At 38.8% G+C, this 25395-nt stretch overlaps 1 protein-coding gene across 1 annotated transcript; it reads left to right on the forward strand.

Moving 5' to 3' along the window:
* Positions 1-531: 531 nt before the first annotated feature.
* Positions 532-12289, forward strand: CNDP1 (carnosine dipeptidase 1). Its single transcript, XM_074897780.1, has 11 exons — positions 532-609; positions 1432-1575; positions 3175-3337; positions 4403-4491; positions 6419-6619; positions 8055-8139; positions 8717-8877; positions 10311-10475; positions 10665-10806; positions 11174-11321; positions 12184-12289. The coding sequence occupies exons 1-11, from the start codon at positions 532-534 to the stop codon at positions 12287-12289; spliced, it is 1482 nt and encodes a 493-aa protein (XP_074753881.1).
* Positions 12290-25395: the final 13106 nt, after the last annotated feature.

Here is a 25395-nt window from a genome sequence, read left to right on the forward strand (position 1 = left end):
TGCTCTCTGGTGTCAGGATTGTTCTCCCTTATTCACGTAACATATGCAATGTGTGTCAGTTAATCCATTTTTCTCCCTCCTTCTGGAAATGAAGAAAAAGAAAGATGAGTCCCCTGGGTCACTGGTGTGCATTTGCAAATCTTCCCCTGGGGTTGTCTTACCTGAACACACAATTTGAGGTTTGTGTATTGAAAATTGATACAACAAATGTTTCTTGAGAAAAAACTTTCCTTAATTTACTTACAAAGCAGGAATTGCAAAGTTGCTCACTCTTTGGTCATTTTTTTCACTTCTTTTCTTTCAGAAACTATGAGTTGATTGAAGGTTTTATGTGATAAAATAGTTCAGGTATACTTTCTCCTGGCTTGAAGAACCTAAATGAGATTTAAATAGATTCAGAATTTTGTAACTGTCTATGCTTTCTAGCACTGAAATGAAGTGCATATTTCAGGACGTCTCTAACATATTAAATTTTGTCCTTAACTTTCAGACAGCGTCTATCTCAGCCCTGTGCTACTCTCTAAGGCAGTAATGTCCTCATCAGCCTCTTCAGTGTTGGAGACAGAGATCTTCCAGTACATTGATGTACATCAAAGTGATTTCATAGAGGTAGGAACTATATTGAAGTGAAATGATAAGTGCAGAACTGGTGACTTGGAGGCCTGTGCTCTATGGGCCAGATGTGTGTTTGCCACTAAGGTAATGAGCTGTGTTCCAGGTCTGGCATCACATGTGTCACGTGTGCTTCACAAAGCAAGGCTGCAAGGGGACAGTCTGTGCTGGAGACCCTTTGGGTGGAAAAGGGATTTGTGTGGACTTCCACAAACCAAATGGTTGTGGGCATCCTTTGAGTGTGTGCAGAGGGAGGCTCCACTGAGCCAAATTGCACCTTCCTGGGAGAAGAAAGCCAGATAGGATGCTCTCTCCCTTGCTTTATATCAGAACTGATTTTTGTAGGCTTGCACTTGATAAGGAGAGGTGTCTTGGTCCCATGCTGGTTTACGCTTTCATTTTTGTCAGTTCCCTGTGAAAAGGCAGAAACATAATTAGTCCAGTCAGTATCGGTTATGTTTTAAAATTATGAGCACTTCTGAATCCTCACAAGGATCACTGCAGTAATTTGTCCTTAATGCAATTTCTGCAATGCAAACTGGTCAGCATCTAGTCTACCTCCTCTTCCACCAGGTTTTAGGTCTATGATTGACAGTGTGGATGCCTGTGTGGGTGCCCCCTCTGTGTAGACAATTAAGACTTTCAAACCTGGGCACCTATCTAAGCAATTCTTCTTAATTCTGAAGCCTTATAGCATCCATGACATTTCTGTGATGAGATAAAAATGAAAGCATTTTCCAATGTGACACTACTTATGTTGAAAGGCAAACACTGCAGCATCCTGGGTGATTAAACTGCACTCCTTTACTTCCTGCGCAGGACCTGAAGGAATGGGTGGCTGTGGAAAGCGATTCTGTTCAACCAGATCTCAGGAAAGAAGTAATACGAATGATGACCTTGGTAGCAGACAGACTTGCAGCACTGGGAGCCACTGTTAATTCAGTAAACCTGGGGTCACATCAGGTGCTTCTCTGATTCTTGCATTTAAAACATCATGTTTGTACATGTGGTCTACCTATTACATTCGGTGCTATATGTATATGTATGTTATAACATACCAATGTTTTTGGTAGCTAGATAACAATTTATTTATAGTCCTGCAGCTACATGATACCTGCTGAAATCAGTCCTTCCTCAGATTGTGTGAGTACAGACCTAGGAGACCACACAGACAATGCAAATGAAAATAGATGTTCTCTGCATAGCAGGGACATTTTGACACTTTTAACTGGAGTGAAGCAGTCAGCAAAAGTAAAAGGTCTGAGTTTTTTTACCAGGGCTTGTTTTTACATTCTTCTGAATAATGAATCATGCTAGTTAATGCATCATTCATCACCAAAGTCTCTATATGAAGGAAGTAGCTTTTACAAAGAAGATATTGCCAGACAGAAAGGGATAGCTATCTTGGGCATCATCTTTGTTTTTAGGAGCTTCTGAACAACACTCCAAGATATTTTCTTAATGACTGTTTTAAAGCAACAGGCAAGAGTTAATCTCTGAGAAATCTTTGTCTCTATTTACTTACCTTACTCTAGCCGGAGGCTCTTTCCTGCCCTGGGCTATTAGATTTCTATTCTAACAGGAATTCAAGTTCACTAATAGTGATTCTCTTTTCCTCTGAGGCTTCTGGGGAGGATTGTGAGTCTTAGCACAAGGACTTTGCAGTACAGCAATACTTTAATATTTCAGGTTGTTATTTAAGACTTGTAATGTATGCATTTAAAATTAAAACCTTGGCATGCAGTTATGATTGCTAAAATATATAGCACTAGTCTGTGTCGGTAACAGTGGGGAATAGATTTGTACCTGTTGTTGGAACAGAGACCAGAGATACTTTCCTCTGCCTGGGGCCAAAATATTGTTTCACAAAATGAGTTTTCCTTTGCTTGGCAAGAAGCAGCAATGTTTTTGGATTGCAGTAGGCCAATGCAGACTGATATTACTAGTGAATACGAGGGAGTACACCATTCTTTCACTTCTTATTTCTCTCTCCTGTGAGACACCCAGTCTCGCTTGGCCAATGTGGAGATCTGTTCTGCATGGTGGTACATTACAGCATTCGTTTTGAGCCTTAACTTGTTTTAAAAAAAGTCTAAAATAGCTGCTGCTTCCTTCTGTCAGCAAAACTTTATTTTGTTTCTGTATTTGAGGTTAAGGCCTCCTGCCCTCTGTCTATGGTGAAATCAAATCCCAAATTAGTTTGTATGGCTTTTGACTATTTCAGTGTCATGACATATGCTTTTGTCACTACAGCACATGGTCAGCTTTGTCTTGTCCAGTGCTGGGAAGTAACAGTTTAGTAATGAGGGCATTTATAACAGTAAAATGTTAGAAAAGCTCCATAAAGTCCCTACAGAACCTAAACGGGCAGGGAGAAAAATCTTAATTTTTCTGGGTAGGTTAGAGCTGGATCCAAAGGCAGATTTGTACACCTGAACAAATCGGGGTCAACTGAGTTATGAGGTATTTCCAATACTGAGAATTTCAGGGGGTTTTATAACATTTGTAAGTTTTCAAAGGCTTTTTTTTTCCTTAGGTGCTTTTATTAATATTTCTCCACAGTTGCCTGATGGCCAGGACCTCCCACTGCCTCCTGTGATTCTTGGGGAACTGGGGAAGGATCCACAAAACCCCACTGTATGTTTCTACGGTCACGTGGATGTACAGCCTGCCAAAAAGGAAGATGGCTGGAAAACTGACCCTTACACACTGACTGAAATCAATGGTGTGTACCTGGTCATAAGTTTTGTATCATTATTTGAATACACGACTGAGATTCTGAGTGGAAGGAGGCTCCCTGTATATTTAACCAAAGCATGAGGACTTCTATGAAAATCTTTGGGACAAATCCAGCAACTTTGAATCTTGATGACCATGCTGTGACTAGTGAGACCCATCAGTGATTGCCTGAAATTTGGTGTGGAAGAGACACATGAGGTTAATGCTGCTTTATAGAGTTTTCAATAGAGACTCCATTTCTCCCAGGTTGCACTTTCCATTCTTTCATCATGATCCTTTAGTACCTCCACCTGCCATGCTGGAGCTAAGGAAAGTTCACAGTGGAAGAATGTGAGGCCCTCCTTAATGTAATCATCCTTCCACTACAGCCAGCTGAGCATGAAAAGCTCTATTCACTGAAGGAACAAAAATGATGGATGATGGTCAGCAGATGAGTAAGATCCCAAGAACCCAGAAATCCTGATTCCCAGGCCTGTGCTATAACCATTAACTCACCCTTTTCCATTGTCTGAGACCAGATCCAAACAGCCTTACTGGTGTAACTCTTCTGCCTTCAGTAGGGACTGTCACAGAAATTTATCACTGTACATGAATCTGCCCTGTATATAACTGTACAGTCAAACATTTAAAAAGACAATTTATGTACCTGGACTTATAGCTTAATACTTCTACTGTGGTATTTATCTGTGGGGTTTTTGCTGCTTGTTACCTGAGCCAGCTGATGTGTACAGAAGCTGTGTATTGGTGCAAATTCTTCAGGCATTTTGGGTCTGAACAAACAGCTCCCAAGAAAAAAGTGAAGCTCAGAAATTGGCATGTAACAGAAACTACAATATGATGTATATAAAAGGAAATATTTTTTTTAAAAAAGTGTACCAGTCCATTGGGAAACACCCATCACCTTATTTAAAACAAGTCAATGAAATCTTGACTCTTTTGACACTTCATTTGACACAACACTACACCTTCTGTGGCAACAGGCATTTGCCGATTACATTGAAGTGATGAAGTTTCAAAGATTGCTTAAAAACTTTTCTCTCTTCTTTTTAAGGAAATCTCTACGGGCGTGGAGCAACAGATAATAAAGGACCTGTCCTAGCTTGGATAAATGCAGTGGAAACATTCAGGGCCTTGAAATTAGTAGGTATCAATGAGGACTTTGCTGCTGTTGTTGTTGTTATTATAATATCATGTCTGGAGGGAGGCATTTACATCCCTGTGAGTTAGATGGTATCTCTGTCCCAAAAGACTACACATATTTTGAAATATTAGCTTATTTCTAATGCTATACCCAGGGCACTGGTCCCACTCCAATAAGGATCTGTCCTTGAGCATTTCTGTTTTGAACAGTCTGTATGCAATGTAAATATGGTATTGTCATTGCCCTGCAGAGGAAAACACACTGAGGGAAGCATTCAATATATATTACATACATTAAACGGCTTTGATACCCTATTCTCTTGAGAGATGGTAAAATAATATACACCACAGATTGGTCACGGAGACCCATCTCTGCTGTTATATACTGCTGATCTTTGGTTTTGTCTACCTACAAGTTGCCTTCAATTTATGTGTATGTATGAAGAGAATAAATATCTAAAAATGCTTGTATGAAATGGGCTGTTCTTTCAACAATGTATTAGATTTATCAAAGCAAATGTTTTGAATGGGTGCATTAGTGAAATACAAATATACTCACTCAGAGACAGATACAGCTTAAGAGTCAAACTTTTGCCTAAATTACTACAATGACCAACATAGTCATCTTCAAATCAGTCTGCTTATTTAACAATTATGGGCTAAGTTGTGTCCCCAGTGCAAAGCTAAACCAACATGCAGTCTAAGCTTGCAACTTGGTTAGCAAGCACCCTTTAAGGTGAATTTGCACAATGCAGTGTTAGATTGCCAAGAAAGTTTTGTGCCTCTTATGACATTATGGCACAAACTGAGCATTAAGTCTTGGCTTTTGCAAACTTCTGGAAAACTGATGTTTTTCTTGCATCAGTAGTACTGAATTGACCTCAGTGTCTCTTAAGTGATAGCAAACACTCACGTTATCTGCCTACAGATTAGCTGTTTTAAGTGGATATGATTATGGGGCTGTATTTCTGCATTTTTCTGTTTTTTCAGATTACTGATAGCTATTTCAGTATTTTAACAAGCAAACAAAATGAAGCCTTTTTGTCATTTGAAACCTTTCCCTAGAAAACAGCGCAGACCATCAAACAATATTGATGAACAGTTTTTCTAAATTTTTTTGTGGTCATTTGATGAGCCATTGGTGAATCCACCCATAACACAAATCATTTAATTCTACACGTTTGTTCCTACATTTAATCTGAGCATTGAATCAAAAGAGAAAACATCTTAAAACCTGTAATGAGAAAATGAATTTGAAAAGGAAACTAAGCTCAAATTCATTTCTCCTGTGGGACATGTCGGCATTTCCAACTCGCACTATTTCATAATAAAAGTTATCTTAATTACCCTTGGAAATGCATCCTTATGAACTAGCAGGCAAAGGAATTCATGAGTGCTAAAAGGACAATTATAGTAGAATCACCAACAGCATTTTTACCACCAAATGAGTAACTTTGGTGATAGATAACATGTTGGGCAAACCACAGCAGTGGACCTCTGCCAGTGGTTCCCACATGGGCACTAACAGTGGAAATATAAGAGGCAGGAAATTTTCTGTGAAAATGCAACTGTTATTACGGAGTTAGAATTTCCAAAGCAATTAGAATATTTAATAGCACTGAGAAAAAGGCCATTTAATCAGACAGTCCAGCAAATTTTCTGAAAACACAAAGAAGGAAAAAGGATATCACTTATTCTCCTTCAGAAATGAAAGTAGATAAAAACAAGCGGAAAACTATGTTTTCTGGGAAACCATATGTCTGTTGATTACTGCCCTTTCTACTGAAGCAAGCTATATATCCTACATCTTTCTTTTCCTAAAACAATGTGTACTGCAAGCCAGCCTACTTCCGATTTTAAAGATTTTTTTTTTTTTAATTTTGGAAAATGCTTGTTTCTTACCCGGACTTCTCTAATGTTCATTTAGGCTATGCCAGTGAACTTCAAGTTTGTAATCGAAGGCATGGAAGAAGCAGGGTCCTTGGGGCTAGAAAAGTTAATAGAAGAAGAAAACCAGTGCTTTTTCTCTGATGTTGATTATATTGTGATTTCGGACAACCTTTGGCTCAGCAACAAGAAGCCTGCCCTTACATATGGGAGTCGGGGAAATGCCTGCTTCTTTGTGGAGGTAAAGAACACAGGTTCATTTGAACTGGGCCCCTGACCAGAGAGCAGTGGTGTACCTGTAATCATATTTACATCTGCATATAGAGAAGGACTGAGAGCAAGCTTAATGTTCACAAATACAGAGCTTTCTTCCATACCTTTTTTGGCTTGTACAGATTTCCCTCCTCATTTCAGTTCAACTAGCCTTATTTACTTTCATTAACTTCAATCATCATTTCTCCACTTACCTCCCTCCTCTTGATCCCTTTCCCATCCCATTATTCTCCTGCCACTCTCCCAGTCTTTTCTCATCACCCTCTCCACACATTGACTCCATTCTCTTGCAGCATCATTCCTGTACCCATCTCTGCACCCCCCAACTCTCTCACTCCAAAACCATTTCTTCTGCTGCTCTGCCCTTTTGCAGCAGATACTGCTTAGTGAAATGTATCTGCCTAAGGGGACTTAATTTACTCGGATCCCTGGGTTTAAAAGCCAAACAAAGGTTTTGTAACCATTGGCAGAAGCAAATAACAGTGCACTGTTGTATATTTAGCAGCCAACACGAGCTATTGTGAAATGAAGAGCAGAAATTTCTCATCTGGAAACTTCCTGATGAAGCATAAAAGGAATTCAGAGAGAAGATTAAAGAACTCAAGAACTAAAGAAAAATCTGCATTAACCTTTATGTCAGAAAAAGAATGAAATTTGTTTTTAACCAAAAGAGCCTCGGCAGCCTTGATTCAATTTTTCTAAGTCTTGGTTAAGAAAAATGATGCTATTAAAACATCAAAAATGATCTCTGCTTGCTACCAGACAGTTGGCTGTAATGAGGTTTTGAGAAGAATAAACAAGTTCATTGCAGGAAAATAGTTTATGATAAACCTGAATATGAAAATGTGTCTGGAAAAAGAGCCCATTTAATAAACAAAATGCCTCTCTCTATTCTAAAGCTGTATGATTCAAGAGACCTCTAAATTCTTATTTGTGGCAATCTGGAATTAAGAGTGGACATATATTTTCTTAATGCAAAACAAGTAAGGTTCTTTCTTGCCTTTGTTATGCAGATATGGCATTAAATAAAAAGGATAGAGAACTTGAAGAATTTATTCTGCAGTGTTAGAAACAGTAATATGCAAGTGTTTCACTTATGATGTATTTAATCTTACTGAAGCAAAAGAGGCAATGGAGAGGGGCCCTTGCTCTCAAATGCCTATAAGTGCTACAGACAGCTGAATTTCTCTCTCTAGTGGTTAACAGGAGAGCCCTATCTTCTCTTTACCAAAGCAGATTGCTCCTGACATAATGTTTTCCATTTTATAAATAGAAACACATAATCGTTTTCTAGTAATTTGTGGCCTCATTTAAAAAACTGAAGCCACCAGTCACTGTGGAAAACAAAGACTTGCAGAATAAGGTAGGGAGTATTTATATGTAACCAGTTATTTTTGGTACAGGTTGAATGTGGTGACAAGGACCTTCACTCTGGAACTTTTGGAGGCATCATTCATGAGCCGATGACGGACCTGATAGCTCTGCTGGGTAATAACACGCATCATTGCTCAGGAATAACTGGGGAGCAACGGCTAGTAATCAGCCTAATGAAGATCAGTGCCATGTTTAATTGACCTGAGTAAGGCAAGTCTAATTGAAGCAAGATTTCCAGGTTTCCAAATCTCAGCACAGCTATGGTGACAGCAGCTGAGGACAGGAACATCCCCGGTAAGACCAGGACCTCAGACATGTGCCTGTTAAATTGATGTCAGTCATGCATCAGTCAAGAATGTTTAAGGATTGCTGGCAACTTGAATACGTACATACATACATACATACATAAACCTGACTTTTTAATGCTGATTTGTACCTCAGCAGAATGATGTTTTCATGTCAGCAGCTGGGCTGACACACCACATGCTACACATGAACAGCAGCTCAATGGTTTTCTTAATAAATATGAAAACACATCAAGTTAGGTGCCATGACTTCATAGATGCAAATAATTGTTGGTTGTTAGGCTTACTCATTTGGTAAAGAGTTAGGTGGAAGAGAAAAGATGTTGTGATTGTCAAATGGAAGAGATAGGTCCCACTTGTACTGATATCTCTGTCTTATTTTGCAGACAGCCTTGTGGATCCCACAGGTCGTATTCAGATCCCTGGAATCTATGACAGTGTCACTGCCCTGACGGAAGAGGAGAGGAAATTATATGAATCAATTGAATTTGATCTAGAAGAACATAAAAAGAATAGTGGCGTGAAAAATTTCCTCTATGGCACCAAGGTAACAAAAACTGTATAAATGGTCAGCAGAAAGAATTTAAATCACCCATTCACAGCATTTATGGATAAAGCCAAACTGAAAGATATTTTCAGTCAACAGCAAACTCAAAATAAAATAAAGGAGCATAGAGTATTAAAAGGTAAATTAAAAAAAAAGGTAAATAAATCTGCTGAAAATGTAAGCTACTGCATGTGGGGAAAGTGATCTGAAATATGAATAATCAATGAAAAGGAACAATGTATAACTAACAGTATTGCTCCCTCATCCTTGCACGACCCTTTCTCTCCCCCTATGTCTAAACAGCCAAACAAAATAAGCATTAAAACCCCTGCATACAGGTTACATAGTGGGAGTTGTATTCAGTTCTGAAAAATGGGAGGCAGATTTAGGCAGATGTGTTTTGCGTGGTTTTTATTTGTTTAATTCAGATTTTGATGTCTGCTGAGCATGCCAAAAAAGCACCCAAAGCTATAAGCATCTCTTTGCCAGCATTTAAAAATTATATCCTAAATAAAAACAGAAGGTAAGGGCTGGCTCAGAAAGATCTCTCTGCACAAGAGTGGCAGCTGGGAGAAAGGAGAGGAATGATTAGCTTTTTTATCACTAACATAATTATACTGTTATAAGCTCTAACATGGATGCTTTTATTTTCACAAAAAAGCTTCCAAATTAGCCTAAGCTAAACTGTAATAATCAGTAATACAGAAGTATAAAGTAACTACACTATATGAGTTTTAATGGTTTACTTATATGAGGATAAAGTGGTGCAAATTTTATGTGTACATAAAGCTCATCTCATCAAATTGGAGTAGCAGGGAAGAAGCAGCACCCTGGGGTTCTGCACAAAGACCAATTTATAATTTATATACTTCTTTCTTTCTTAGAATAAACGTTTCCTTTTTTTTTCTTTTTTCTTTTTTTTTTTTTTAACCCTTCTTATCTTCTCCAGAACAACAGATCAACTTGCTTACTGAACGTTATCATCTTACCTATTGTACTATTTAATGCTCATTAGTAGAATTTCTTCCCTGGTATCATCTGGGAGGAGTCTGGCTAAACTGGCCAAAGGTTTCTCCTGCGAGAAGTTCCGAGATCAACTGATGGTCAGATCAGAAGTTGTTCTGATTCTTCTTTGCATTAGAAAAAATTATTTCCAAGATATTTTAAAGCAATGCTCCACTTTTCTTGTTGTGCATGAAAGCTGTTATCCAAACATTTCTAAAGGTAAACAAATGTTGACTGAAAGAAGTAGTATTTTTTTAAATTAAAATATATGTGCATAAGTTTAAATTACAAATCAAACACCTTTAAAATATAGAGGTCTCCAAATACAAATTTTAGGATTGAATAAGCATCTTTCTTCCCATCAATTTGTATCAATTGTGAATGGCTCCAGTGTCATCCCTTATATTTTCAATGTTATTTTTTTGAAGGAAGAAATACTTCTACACTTGTGGCGTTACCCTTCTCTCTCTATTCATGGGATTGAAGGAGCTTTTCATGAACAGGGAATTAAAACAGTCATTCCTGCAAAAGTCATTGGCAAATTCTCAATCCGTCAGGTCCCCCACATGGACCTTTCCGTTGTGAAACGACAGGTAAGATGCAAACCTTTTCTTTGGCCTCTAGTGTAAACTAAGTCCCTCTTAGCACCTCACAAATTTACACCCAAAGTAGTAAGCTGAATGTTTCTAGCACGTGTTTCTGAGAGCAGAAGTGGGAATGTAGGTGTAAGCTTGAGCTGCAAGAAGATGAACACTTCTGGCTGCAACATGTTTTCCCCACAGGTGATGGAGCACTTGGAGGGTGTCTTTTCCAAGAGGAACAGTCCAAACAAACTGAAAGTGTCTATGCCTTTCGGTGCAAAGCCCTGGCTTGCTGATGTTAATGATCCACTATTTAAAGCAGCAAGAAGGGCAATAAAAACAGGTATGTTCCTTCTTTTTTTTCAGTTCTTAATGTGTCTGCAAGTGCGCAGGAGAATTGTGCTCATCCATAGAGCAAAAGGGTTTGTTTCCCAATGAATCTCACTGATTTTGACAGAACAACTCAGCCACACCTTCCACACCTTGCTGAACTGGAGTATATTTAATAGGAGTAGCCAAAAGACCTCATTTAGGGTTTTTTGTGTCCTGCTATGAAGCCAGAGGTTTGTAAAGTGCAGCAGGTTCATGAAATCACTCAAACCAATTTCTACTCAGATGCTCTTAATACCAGCTATCTGCTCAAATATATGGTAGCAGAAGAAAGCACCTTTATTTGCATATAATGGATTCATTCTTTCCATGTATTTCAGTTTTTGGAGAAGATCCAGATTTTATTCGGGATGGGTCAACAGTTCCTGTTGCCAGAATGTTTCAGACTATAACACAGAAAAGTGTGATGATGTTTCCAGTTGGAGCTGCCGATGACGGGGAGCACTCTCAGAATGAGAAAATAAGCAGGTTTATTTTATTTGTCCATTTGTGATATGAGAGAAGGGTGGAGAACTGATGTCCCCTGGTACCCACAAATCATCATAGCCAGATAGGAAGATTTGCTCTGCGTCGGACAGTCGCAAACTACTGTCTCCAGCGAACTTGTTGCTGTGCCAGGCAGAAAGCAAAACTCCCAATCTATCACGTAACGTAATACACTTTTCACGGAGTGTCTACTCAGTCTTTAAATACATCATAGTGGCAATTTTCATTTTGCTGCCAGTGAAATTTGCTTCTGGTCTGAAAGACAATGATGTAGACTAGCGCTCTTTTGTCACAGCATCCATTTTGAAGTATGCCAGTCGGATGTAAGCAGGCTAATGGTTAAGTAAGGATTTTGATGGTTTTCAGTATAAATGGATATAAAGGTGTATTTATATTACAGGGACCAAAACTAGCGTAATCATATTAAAAATAGCTTAAACTTGCCACTTGTGTTCATTTGTTGAGGCAGCATGGTAAGACACCATTTAGTGTGTTGCTTGAACATCTGTGCAGCTTCTGAGTCAAGTCATGTTGAGCTCGAGGAAGTGGAGAATCCTGAAATAATTCCTAAATTACTTTTTGCTTCCCCTCAGTACAGCCTCAAACCTTATGGCTACAGACAATAGTAATTAGGAGATGTAACACTGGAAAAAGTTTTCTCAGTGAATCCTTCAGAGGAATGCCAGTTGAAGAATGTCCAGAATTTCTGTGCGCTGGGTCCTTTTTTGGGTGACCAATCTTGCAAATTCCTCTGAAGACTCTAAAAACTTAACCGGGCTATGCCACTGATTTGAAGACAGAACAACTAGACAGGGCTTCATTCTCTTTCTTTCCCTCTTCACAGACACAACTATATTGAAGGAACCAAAGTGTTTGCGGCCTTTTTCCTGGAGATATCAAAGCTACATCGGCACTTACACAAAACTTCCAACACGGAGACTAATAACTGATAGACCATCACAAGAAAATTAGCAAAGCACTTTTTTAGTCTTAAGCTTTCTGACTTCCTGATCTGTAAAAACATAGAAATCATATATTCAGTGTGTCTGAATTGGTGGAAAAAATAAATGCCATGCTATTAATTGGCATACTCGTAAATGACATGCATTTGTGATCCAGTCGATCAAGTGATCTTCTCTCTAATGCTATAAAATAGGGTTATGGATTATTCATTCTTGCTGAGTGGAATATGTTACATCTTAGTTTTAAAAATCAGGGAAAAGGGAATTTTTACATTTATTTTCTTAAAATTACTTTATTTTTGTTTTGTAGTATCACCATGGTCATGCTGCCTAGCTCATACTCCAGTTTCTGAATATAAGCAATACACAACACCGTAGTTTCCTCCTAACTATATACAGCATTTCATTATGTAATTGAAGAATGATCCGCTATCAAGTTAATCTCTTCCCTGTTCTTCAGAGATGGGTGTAAATAGAAAATGCAATACAATTAGCTTGCTGAATTTGATGCGACGACTTCTCTATGTACATCTATTTATGGGAATAATCATTGAGGTGAACAGAACTGCAATAGTAAATAAACATTTCCAGGTCTGGATTCTGCCTTTTCCCCCCATTTAATCCAAATCTCCTCTTATTGTGCTGTAAGCAAAGTTTTAAGAATCACTACATAATGTTTCTTTCATGTGACTTTCTTTTTGTGCAATAGAAAATAGTATTTTTAAACATGTGTTCTGGCCAAAGTCTGTCATCAGAAGGGTGTTTTTCCACCCAATTAGCAACCAGTTGTTGTTAATTACTTTTAAAGTATCATTTTACATTGATAATTAAATTAAAGGCAAATTCTATATTTTGAAGTTGAGAGTTGAGAGCTGTTTGCTGTTTAGGCAAAACACGTAGCACAAATCATACAATTCACATCTATATTTCTTTAATTTCAAAATGTGATTTTTAATGTAACATGTAGTTAATTCACAGACAACCAGAACAACTGCACTAGATTTAAGCAAAAATTTGGTAGTGTTATCCCTACTGTTAAAACAAACTACATTAGTTAAATTACAGAAAGCAGTTGGTATCTTTCCTTTCTTTCCTGTTACCTCCCTGCAAAAACCTGAAAGAATAAAGGTGATTAAGGGCATAAGGTGTGGATGTGGAGTCTATAGAAGGGAATATTGTACTGCAGAAAACTTGTATGAACAGCTAATGAAGACAGTTATCAGGATAAAAGCTTTGGCTGAATCTAAAAATAGAAACAAGCAAGCTTCTGATATTTAGTAGCTCCCCTGAAATTCCTAGGAGCTGGACGTAAGAGTAGCTGGCCTTTTAGGAGATCTGGGAGCAGTAATAATCTAGGATACTTAGGTTTCAAATCACGTTCTCAATAAACACCCATACTCAGACTTAGGGCTGTGAGGCTCACAGTTCCGCTGTAAGAGCTGAGTAAGGATGCTGGCTGCTGGCAGGGTTCAAGGGGGAAAGGAGGACCTGGCTCAGTCTCTCTTGTGTTGGCTCTGCAGGCTGCATAACTGCAGCATAACTTCTGGTGCCCATGTCAAGATAGAGGATTCCACAAGACAAGGACCAAGCCTCCAAGATCAGAAGACTCCCATTTGCACAACTTGCAAAACAGGGCCTCTGCAGTCTCTCAGCTCCCTTCTCCATTTAGGAACCAGCATGGTAGGGAGTGCTGCAGGGGCAAGCAACTCCAGTGCCTGCACAGGAATCAGGGCAGATTGGTCTGTGCTTAAAAGCTATAGCTCCATAAAGGGAAATAACTGGATTTTGCTGCAGTATTTGAAGACATACAATTGACATAAAACATTTACAATCTCCTGTTTTGCAGTGACTTTACAAAGTGACTTCAGCAATCACTGAAAGAAACAACTACTCATAAATACGATACTTTTGGCAGAAGAGAAGAGCAGAAATACGGTGGAGGTGGCAAATTTCCTCACGAAAGAGGTATGGGTGCTGTGTTTCTAGGAATATAACTGCTCTGAAAATCATTATAAACCATGCTGTCTATGGGTTTGACAACATTAAGAAGTGCAACTAAAGGTGGCCTTATGCTGTATGTATTTTTTTCTATTGCTCTTTGGAATGCCAAAAAAATACAATCACTGAAGACAGCATCATTTTATAAGCACAGGCATGACCAGAGCAGTGCGCTGAAATAAGGTTCTGCTCTGAAAGAGCCACTTAAGTGTCAAGTGAAAACCTTGTGTGTGAAACAGTGGGATCAATGAATTATGCAGACCATCTTCACACCTCCTTCAGCCCCAGAAGAGAGAAACAGCATAAAACTTCAATTTCAGTTTTTCCTGGCCGTGAAAGAAAGCACTGGGGAAGCCACTTCCACCCACAGGGGTATTCAGAGCTACTCTTTCCCTCTTAGACCAAGTCAGGGCATCCATTCCTTTTATGTTGTGCAGCATCTCATCAGCCTTTTGAAAACAAATTGGTGTGCATTTTTCTAAGGTCTGTACTGTTATACACCATTTCTATCAATGTTAATTCTTGGTTGCATCAACAGCTATTTGTTGCCACAGTAAGTTAACTAACTCTAAGATAATAGTGTCAGAAATAGGATTCAAGTTTGCTTCTATTTGTTAGCCTTATTCTAGATATACCATATCCTACATCAAAGCATATTAGATATTCTCAAGTCCCAATCAACTACAGAAATCATATGTATGCTTTGTGTGTGTACATATGCATATGCATGTTATAATCAGACAAAGCCAATTTTTATAAAAATATGTATTTTTATTTGGGTTCAATCGGTTTAGGGTGGGAAGCAATAGGCAAAGCAGCACTGGGTGCATGGAGAGCCGCAGCTCTACCACATGCACACCGAGTTCCAGAAAACATCGTTTTTTATACTCTTGTGCCATCGTCTTTAACCAATCCCTTCCCATCAGATAGTTGTCCTGCTCTTTTCCATTGGGTCATTTGGGTTGCTGGGGTGCGTGTCCTCCTCCTACTGGGTCTTTTGAAAGTCTCGAAGCCTTGGTCTCTTGGCACGCTTTTCTCCTATTGGATCTTTTAAAAGCCTCATAATCTCATCCTTTTGACGGGCTTTTCTTCAAACAGCAGTTACATGTCAGCTCGGGTTTCTGACGGAATGGCCCTCTTTACATTTAATTGTTTAACATTTACAGATCATTCAAGTGTACCTACCCGCCTTGCCCAACCTAGCAAATTAGTTACAATAGTTTATTACATGCATGTACATAGCTGTGTGTATATATACGTATATATATGTACACATACAAGATCTAATCCTGCCATTGTTAATAAAAAACCCTTAATCATACTGATTCAGGTTTTTCTTATTAAGGGTTGAATAATGGCTTTTGGGTTTGGCCAATTTACGTGCAAAACTACAAATGCTACTATGTGTTTATTAGCACAGTTTACACAAAGTCACAGAAGGGGGACACTAAAAAGAAGTGACTTTCCAGTGTAAATTGGACTCGTTAACCGTTTTTCTAGACTAATTTTTACACTGTGATAAATGTCTGCTGTTAATTTGTATTTACTTGAGGATACCTCCTCACAGTGAAACCTAAGTACTCTTTGTTTCACATATCATATTCTGTATAATCATATAAGAAAGAGAATGCTTTGCTGATTAGAATTACTAGGTAGTAAGAAAACAACTTTGTGGGGATGTTCAACAACAGCATCTATACCTTTGAAAGCTTGATACCGATATCAGGACTTGGATGCCTAATGCTGCTGGGATGTTGTCACGACCCAGACTGGGAGCCCAGTCAGTCACAACAGTTCTGTGACCCCCTCAGGTTAACTTAAGGTGAAATGACACCAAACAACTGGTTATGATGTTTTACTTGTGGTAGAAAACAATTTAAACTTGGGAAAGGATAATAGGGAAAGGGAAAGGAAATCCAGATCATCACCCCTGGATCCAGTGTTGTATTGGGTGGTGGGTGCACATACAGCAAAGTTTTCTGTCACCTTTTAAGTTCATTTTACTGGCTGATTAGCATACTAAACAAAGAGAGGCAGGTATTCCACAAACTTTTTTCCATGAGAGATGAGGAAAAAGGTGGACCATGGGTTCTGCACATAGATTCAGGAAGAATGGGGTGCACTATCCCTTGTTCATGCTCACCCTGCCCACCCTTGTTTTTTCCTCAGTTCCCAGTTTTTTGCTGACTTCATGCTTCTTGAGCCATCATCTAGCTTCTGGGGCAGAAATGATCACCTCTTATCAGTTCTTATCACCTTTTCAATGGTGAAGTCGTAAAGTCTTTAGCAAGGCATGCATGGCATCTGGTGTACACAAAAGAGCTACGGGCTTACACAATGGAGCCAGTGATTATTGGTCCTTGTGCTTGATGAGAAACATTTGGTTTCACTCAGTTCACCCCTTTCCCCCACTGGAGGCTTATCTAAGGAGGGTGTCAATACAACTGCACTGGAGTGGGGGTCGCATCCTTCCATACACTCCTGCTTTTTGGGTGACATTCCTTAGACTAATCACAAAGGCCACAGCTTGTCCTTGAAGTTTTCTGTGTTGATGAATGTTTGAAGAATTACTTCCTTCAGTTCCTTGTAGACCTCCTACGGTACCTGAGAAATATGCCTCAAGGGTGGCAGACACAACTCATGCTCCATGTGAACACTGCCAGTGGAGTGGCAGCCGGCCAAATGCAGCACCCCAGAGCACCTCTAATAGCACAAGGTGCCTATACACATCAGGTCAAGGTCTGCTTGCCACCGGGGTACCTCATCCCAAGTCTTCCCTCCTGTAGGCTGTACATCCATGTGGTAGGTGATCAAATGCTCAAGGGTGGGATCATATTTTCTGATTGATAATTAATGTGAAAAAAGAAATGGGAACATTCTAATTTTCATTTAAAATCAGTAGACTTAAGTGTGAAAATTGCTTTTTTAATACTAGATACAGTTCTTAAGCCTTAAGTAATGTCTCAGAAGACTAAAAAATATGGCAGTCAGCTAAAATCATGAAGAATGAGTAAAATAATAAGGTGCTGACAATAGGAGCTGAAGGCATAGAAAGATGAGCAGCCTCCTGAGACTGAGCACTAATCAGGTCACCATCTGCTTAGTTTGTGAAAATGGAAGATTAGGCTTACTCACACAGTTACGGTTTTCCTTTTCAGTAACATTACTCCCAAGAAGCTTGACTTTGATTCCAGATTGTTATTCCTCTCAGAATACAGCATTTAGTTTGCCTGACAAAATGTTATAAAATGCCTTGCTAGTTAAGAATGTCCACAGTCCATGTTTGGACAGAGAAGATTGTGCAACTGTGCCTTTATTGATGACACAGGAGCCCATGCCACAGTTGCCAGTGAGCAGCCACAGTCCCCTTGTTCCTGCTGCAAACTTCACCTTTAAATAACATGTAAAGTTAAAATACTGATGCATGAAAAAAGTCCTGAACATAATCTCATTTCATAGATCCTGTTTAGTCTCCTTGGCTCATCCCTGTGTTGCTCATCACTAGGGTGTAAGGGGTGCCTGTGTGTGCAAAATTCACATATGGGCAAGTGTATGTAACTGCATGCCCTTGTTCTCACCTACCTCCAGAGTCTGTCCCCTCTGCTAAGCAAAGCGGTCACTGCCAGCTATTTTCCATCATGGGATTTTCTAAGATCTTAAAAAACATTTGCAGTTTTTCACCCCTTCTCCTTTTCACTTGCTTTCTCAAATACATCTGTTTTTAGAAGGATTCTCCTCTAGAAATATGCTGATTCTGGAAGTGGTAACAACTGCAGACATTACCATAGTTTTGGTGCATGTTATTCTCTTACAGGGAAAAAGTGTGGTACTTACCAATACTTATTGCCCCAAGGTGAAGCTTAATTGATTTTTAGATTTATACCTTGTATCATAGAATCATAGAATATCTAGAGTTGGAAGGGACCCATAAGGATAATTGAGTCCAATTCCATATATGTCTGTAATTTGAGCTGCAGATACATCATGCCCTTTGAGAGAGAAATCATTATATAAATATTTTAAACAAATCTATGAATAGAAAAAATATGAACAATTGTTAATAGAATGTATTTTTGTCTTTTGTACTTAGCTCTACTGCCAAACATTTCAGTGATCTTCTCACTTGTATTCTTTGGCAACATGTAGAAAGAACACCTTCACATTACAAGTCATTTTGACAAATATGTAGTAAATGCTTTTCCTGTGATAACTGCTACGAGGAAATTCAAACTGACCTGTAAACAGTGCAAGCATGGTGGTATACAACTTTGCAAGCTCTCTGCAGATTTTTTTCAGCACAGGTATGAGCTTGAACCAGGTGCAAATCTCTTTTCTCAAGTCACAAGTCATTTGGGTATCTCCACGACTTTTTAAGGAGGTAAGCGAAAGAGCCACTGACTGTTGTGATGTGGCTTTCCAGTCCTGCCTGAAGATCAGCAATTCCCGCGAAGTTTTTCACCCAATTCTGCAGCCCACACTGTATGAGTGGTTTGAGATGGAGAATGATGGAGATGTTCCTAGTTACTTTATCTACTCTCAAGAGTTTTAAAAATTGCAAATACTATCTGAAAGAATGCTTGCATTTTGTTCTACAATTCCTCCCAGGTTCTTTGTGTGAAACTTGCCACGTTCACTTACTCCTCAAGGTGGGAACAACAGCTGTGTTTCTTTGTGGATCTAAATTAAATAGATGTGTAAAAGTGCTTGCAAAAATATAACTAGACACTCAATTTGGATTCTGCTTGCTAAGAAATTTTACTTTTGTAAAGTGAAAAAGAACAACCCCCAAAACCTTGCTTAAGCTTCAAAGTACACACTGCAGAAGTTGCATCGTGACAGCAAAGAAAAATGGTCATGTTCCTCTAACAGGACTTGGACCCATGTGACAGGTGGATAAGATGCTGACAGTGAAGATGAAAAATAAGGATTAAATCTGTATTTCACGTAGCGTGACTTTCTTTGCAAGCTCTTTTCTGATCTGATCTGATTCCACATTAAATCTTAATGTATTGATGCATAATGTAGCAGACTTGATATTTATATTTATTTGTCTTTTGCAAACTTGCTTTGTGTGTTTGCGAGAGATTAATTATACAGTGGCAGAGCTGTAAATACTGGCAAGCTGGACATCTTCACACATAACAGATAATACAGGGCAATAAATGAAATGAATCTCATTTTATTGCAGTGAATTACCTTTTTATTAAAAAACCACAGTACAACAAAAACAAATCCTTGGAGGTTCAGAATTGTCAGCATTCAGACAGACTTGTACATAGCCGTAGTTCAAAAAACAGATGTTGTGTACATATGTGTGAATAATACTTATGTTGCTACCTGTCTCAATAGCATTTCAGTGATCTCTTACTATGAAATATCATGAAGTGCCAGCCAACTGTATGTTCCCCATCCTTTAGATGCAGTTACAATTTTCTTTATTATTTTACTACTGTGTTTTTATAGCTGTAAGAATAATTCAAAGAACATGCTAGCCATGTCTTCTTATTTGTGGAGCTGAAGGGGATTTTTTTTTTCTGAACTTAGAATTGAAACTGTAATCTCTGTAATAGAAGCTGGAAAACATTCAACGTGACACGCTCCTGACATGCAGTCTTCTGGTGTGAAGAAACAAGCGGTGGCAGAGCCCTTATACGAATTTCATGTTAAGTTGTATCACTTTTTTTTTTACACTTCAAAATTCAAGAGTTAGTACTGCTTTACTTGTTTCCTGTGCATTATTGCCTTCCTGACAAGACAGCATATTCTGTATACAGGGTTAACATGCATCCTAAATTCAGAAAAAAAGAGAAAAATTTGGCAGCAACCCTGACATTCCAGTGACTGCTTCAAATGATACAGTTTCATTTAATCACAGTGGAAGGACCTGTAAGATCGGGCAAGTGTATCCTTTCTCAAGCCATTTTTTCTTGGGTTCTGGATACCAAAAGTTTGTTACATAGTCCACTTTTTATTGAAAAGCAGTGGAACGAAATAAAATACATTTCAAACAAACAAACAAAACCATGACGAAGAGATGTTGTGCTAGCAGCATTACTGGTGAACAAACTAGCAATGACAGTCCGTGGTGACTTTGCCAAGTCACCACTATAATGTGCACACAGAAGCATATGGGCACAGGACAAATAAATTAATCTTCAACTGCAGTTCTCCCTAGGTGGTACTCTACCTTAAAATGGGATTTTCTGAGTGGAACAGCCTGAAGACTGTCCATGGGTCAAAAATCCAAGTAACATCAGTATTTGTCAGCAAGGAAGAAAATGAAGAGATATGATTTACTACTACACTCATACTAATGTTTGTATCTAGAAAGCCATACCCGCAGGAACATAAGTGATGTCACTCATTTGCATGTTTTGTATTGTGTATGGCAAACATTTTGATTGTTTGTCCTTATATATAACTGCTTTATATGACCATTTATTATTATTTATTTTAGTGATATTGACTACTGTGATACTGAGTAGACAGCCGGTTGACTACTGTTCTAGACTTATATATCATATTTGTTAGATACTTCTCTTACCCCTTCTCAGCTGTACTGCAACTTGGCTTTAGAGGAACATAAGTTAAAATTATTCAGGATCTGATTAAAGACTACCTCTGACTCCTGAAGTGACTCTGTGAAGGCGCTTCTTTCTACACATGTAGATATCCATGGCTACCGTGCTTCTGTGTTGCAGACTTCAGGGATCTGCTGTGCAGCCATCTGCAGGATCAGCACTTTAAAGATAAATACACTTCTTAAGCTGTGAGTCCAAACTTCATAACATCAGATCATAATTTTGCTAGGAAAAAATGACCTTGAAAAGTCCACATAAATACTGCTTTGTTTTGTAATAGGAAAGGGGGTTTTTAAAGCTACAATTATGTCTTTAGTTATCCTAATATAAAAGCAGAAAGGATAAATGTTAAGCCTGTATAAATTCAGCTTCAATTCTCTTTGCATTTCCAAACACGTTTTCCTTGCATTTAGAAGAGGCTGGCATGATCCACTGAGGTGGAAAAAGTCCAGTTGTTTCATTTCTTCAAGAGCTGAATAGAAAGCCTGTAATGTTATTGGCACCAAGAGGCCCTGATGATGCATCTCATGGGCCAAACAAAAGGACTTGCAGGCACTGTTACTCCCTTTTGTGAGAATTTGTGACTCTAAGAATTAGCCTTAGGATAAGGGGGAAATTTCAAGCATTATCTTGTTTTTTTTTCCAAGTAAACTGCTGTAGATATTAACTGAAAAAAAAATAAATTCTTCTCTTGAAGCTGCTTAAAAATTTCCTTTTCCTAGATTTTATGAAATTGTAAGAAATTCAAACAGATCCTTGTAAGTGTTCACTAAAGCCTGTGTGCAGTCTTTCTCATTTTTCTCAAACACTTACATTGTAGTTATAGTAACAGGAAAAGTTGAGAAGCCATGTAATTTTTATCACATTTTTACTTGTTTGCCTATGGTTCTCTACATTACAACAGAAAAATTTAACAAAGGGTACCCAGCAGCGGGTGAGCATTTTGTTTAAGTGAAAACAGGTAACTATTAGTACATAAGACAAGTTACTTGGCACAAGGGGGCTGCAAGCCCACAGGATAACATGAAGCGAGTAAGAAGGTGCAACCTTTAATGAAAGGGTGAGGGTGGGTGCCATGGGCAGAGTAACCTTGCCAGCACTTCACAGAACAAAGGTGCAGCCATGCCCTAACGTGGCTGCACCTTCTCTGGTTTCCAGGGCTAGCATGGCCACCAGGCTCCGGACAGGCTGAGGAGAGGAAGCGTGCAGGCTGACTCTTGAGCACTTTGTACACAACTGGCTGTGGGGACCAAAATGGCAGCTGGGTTCTCTCCCCAGTGCCTGCAGGGAGAGCTCCACCGAGGTTTCCCACAAACCCGCCTCAGGGCTGCTGTGACCTCGTCTCAGCCAGCCCCAGCTGAATCAGGCCACTGGCGGTTGCCTGGCCCCTTTGTGAACCTGCTGAGCCAGCCAGAAAGCTACCTGTGTTTTTCGCCAGGTTGCCTTTCTGCCAAAGCAGGGCCCAGACCTGGCTCCACCATAACTCAAACCCACGTTGTGCCAGCAGCCAGCGAGGGAGTAGGGTCACAAGGCCATAGCAAATTGTGTCAGTTTGAACTGCATGCAGCAGCCGGCCAGTCAAAACAGAATACTGTAATTTGCTCCCTAAATCACAAACCATCAGACTTCCAGAAGCCATTGCCCAAGCACCTGAAAAAACCCTAAGCATAGTGTTCTATTTTTCAAGGCTTCTCTGTCAATTTTTGTGCAACACAGCAGTACATAATTCAGACTAGCATGTCTCTCAGTTTAATTATCTAAGAATGCATATATTTATCTCATTAAATTATTAGACTGTTTGCTTAAGGGAACCAGAAGGGAACAGTAAGGCCCTTTTGTTCAGTCACCAATAGACATGAAATAAGATTTCACCCAATAATTAAATGAATTAAAAAGAAAACCAACAGAAAAAAAAATTGAGAAACGTTTAGTCACAGTTCTCAACTGAAAGACAAGCTACCACTTGATAAGGCTTTTCAAAGGTTGTCTTTTCTATGGGGAAAAAAAAAAAATATTTTGCATTAAAAAAGGGAAGGTATGTGTGTACATATATGCACAGGTAAGTGACATTTAAAAAGTTCCTGGTGTTTACATCTAATTATTCTGTTTGATGTTTTCTTACGGGTGTAATTGCACTGTCAGAATAAAGATATATGCAGTTTTTCTTCAAAGAGTTGCTACTCTGGAAAAAAAGAATGGCAGTTAACGAACTCTTATGGCCAATACTGTTGTCAATACTTAACTACCTTATAGACACTGCAGTGTCCGTTGGAGAGCCTGTCAGAGACATTACCTACACAACCATCGCCATGTCATGGGGTTATTTTTCTAAAGAAATTTGATGTGCAAGAAAACCTGTAATTTAGAGTTGGTCAGTATGATTATTGAGACCACCTTTATCTCGCTAAATGATTTCTGGTAACAATAATTACAAAGCTGTGTGTTTCCTGTACATGAATAAACATGGAATATTAGGTAGGAAAGGTAGATAGACCTTTAAGTTAGACAGCTCAAAAAAGGGCTGGTACTACTCTTTAAATGAGCAACATTTCCACACCAGGATACTGATTTCACTAGAAGAAATAGCTATTTCAGAATAATTTCTAATGTCATATTCTGTTAGAAAATAATTTTATGTTTACAATCCATTTATAAATTAATCTATCAACTAATTAGTTACTAATTAATCATTGACATATGTATTCAGTTTGCATTTTAATATATTTTAATCAGTATGAACATTTCAGAATAAAGATCAACCATTTAAACTTTCAGCATGACTTTAAAATTACATACATACCTAAACCAGAACATTAAATGTAGGTATGTCTGTAAACGTCTAATAAATAGAACTTAAAGTTACAAAACGTAATTATTTTTGTTACAGATATATTTTTTTCTTTTATTAACAGCTATTCTGCCCTAATTGTTGCTTCTACTATACCAATGGCTCCCTCTTCAGGCTATTCTTAAAAAAATGTTGCCTCTCTTCATCTGTTAGAAATATTACGGTTTACAAAACTCCAGCTCTCATGATCATGCCTTCTACCCCAGATTGTTCCCCCTTTAGTAAGCAGATGATGCTTACTGATGAACTAGGCATGCTGACCTGGATACTACAAATATTTAAATACCGGTGTCACTTGAGGCCCAAACCTACAAAAATTTCTCAGGCATATAAAAGGAATCTGTAAACTGCAGATAAACTGGTCTTGAGGGACATCAAATGTTTTCTTTCCCATGCTGAAAAGTAACAAGACCAACTAGACTGTTAAGCCTGTTCTTAATCAAATGATTGCTCTCAAAACTGCCATACTCTCTTGACAACTTGTCAAAGTTCTTCAATGTCCTTATAAATATAACAGAAGATATCTTCACTGCAAATTAAGGAATCTTCCTCTACGTAGATCTGGAATTAAACAGAGGACAATTAAAATATGTACTATAACCTTGAGGTACTGTATAAAGAGATATCCTTGTCACCTATGTTCTGTGTGATTCTTTATCTACTGATACTTGAGTGTTTTAAACTTTGTTCATTCATTTCAATCTTTACTAAGACTCTGGTCATTCATCTGGGTTCTCCATTTTCATTCAATGAATGGCTCAGGCTGTAGTGACTGCTCATCCTCAAACCATTCTTACAGTCTTTACAACCCACTCCAGAACAGGCAGTGCTGTGTCATAAGGCTAACAGACTAATCAATGACTAATTGGCTAAATGAAATGGTAAGCTGTTAGGCCTAATTAGTAAGCCTGCCTGTGCCTTACATGCACCAACTGGAAAAAGTTAGTGAAACTCCAGACATATGCACAGTGGGGTGTTCCCTCCTTCTGACACCTCCCCGCAACGGCCTTGAAGAATGCTAAATGCTATTTAACTAAGCTACTTTGACCTACTAAAAAATACCATGCAATCATAATATAAATGGTAAACCTGCACTTTTAAAGTCATAAACAACTGGGGAAAAGCAGCTGCAGTCCACCACACATGTCAAGACTCTTTAGACCACACTTCTTTATTAATCATGTGACTTAGGTTAAAAAAGGGAGAAAGAATATGAAGTATTTCAGTATTATGGTTTCTTCATCAGCTTACAAATGGTAAGGTGTTTTACAAATTGTCTCCCTCTGCCTTACTGAGCCGTTTCCCTTCCAAACTGCATCCTCTGAGAGACAGTGAAAATAGTGCAGCCAATGGCTTCCTTGGGCAGTTTGTATCGGGGTCAGTAATGACTGCTGTGCACCGTCTCATCTAACCCGTTCTTTCCCACACCTTCAAAGCGCCCATTCCACCCACAAGAGACCAGTTTATGTACACCCTTGCATGGCACAAGCTTGTAACCGCGAAAATCCAGGACCAGGAGCTGCTGTGGCAGAGGCCACACGTACACTGGAGGCTTAGCCAGGCGCAAATGAAGGTGCAGTTCTGAGCCCTTAGAACGCCACCTCTGCCGCCTCCTGCCAGCACTGCCTGCCTTTATCCACCCGAGGCCCGGAGCCGTGGGCTCAATG

The sequence above is a fragment of the Athene noctua genome, chromosome 2 (genome assembly GCF_965140245.1).
Source record: "Athene noctua chromosome 2, bAthNoc1.hap1.1, whole genome shotgun sequence".
Lineage (NCBI taxonomy): Eukaryota > Metazoa > Chordata > Aves > Strigiformes > Strigidae > Athene > Athene noctua.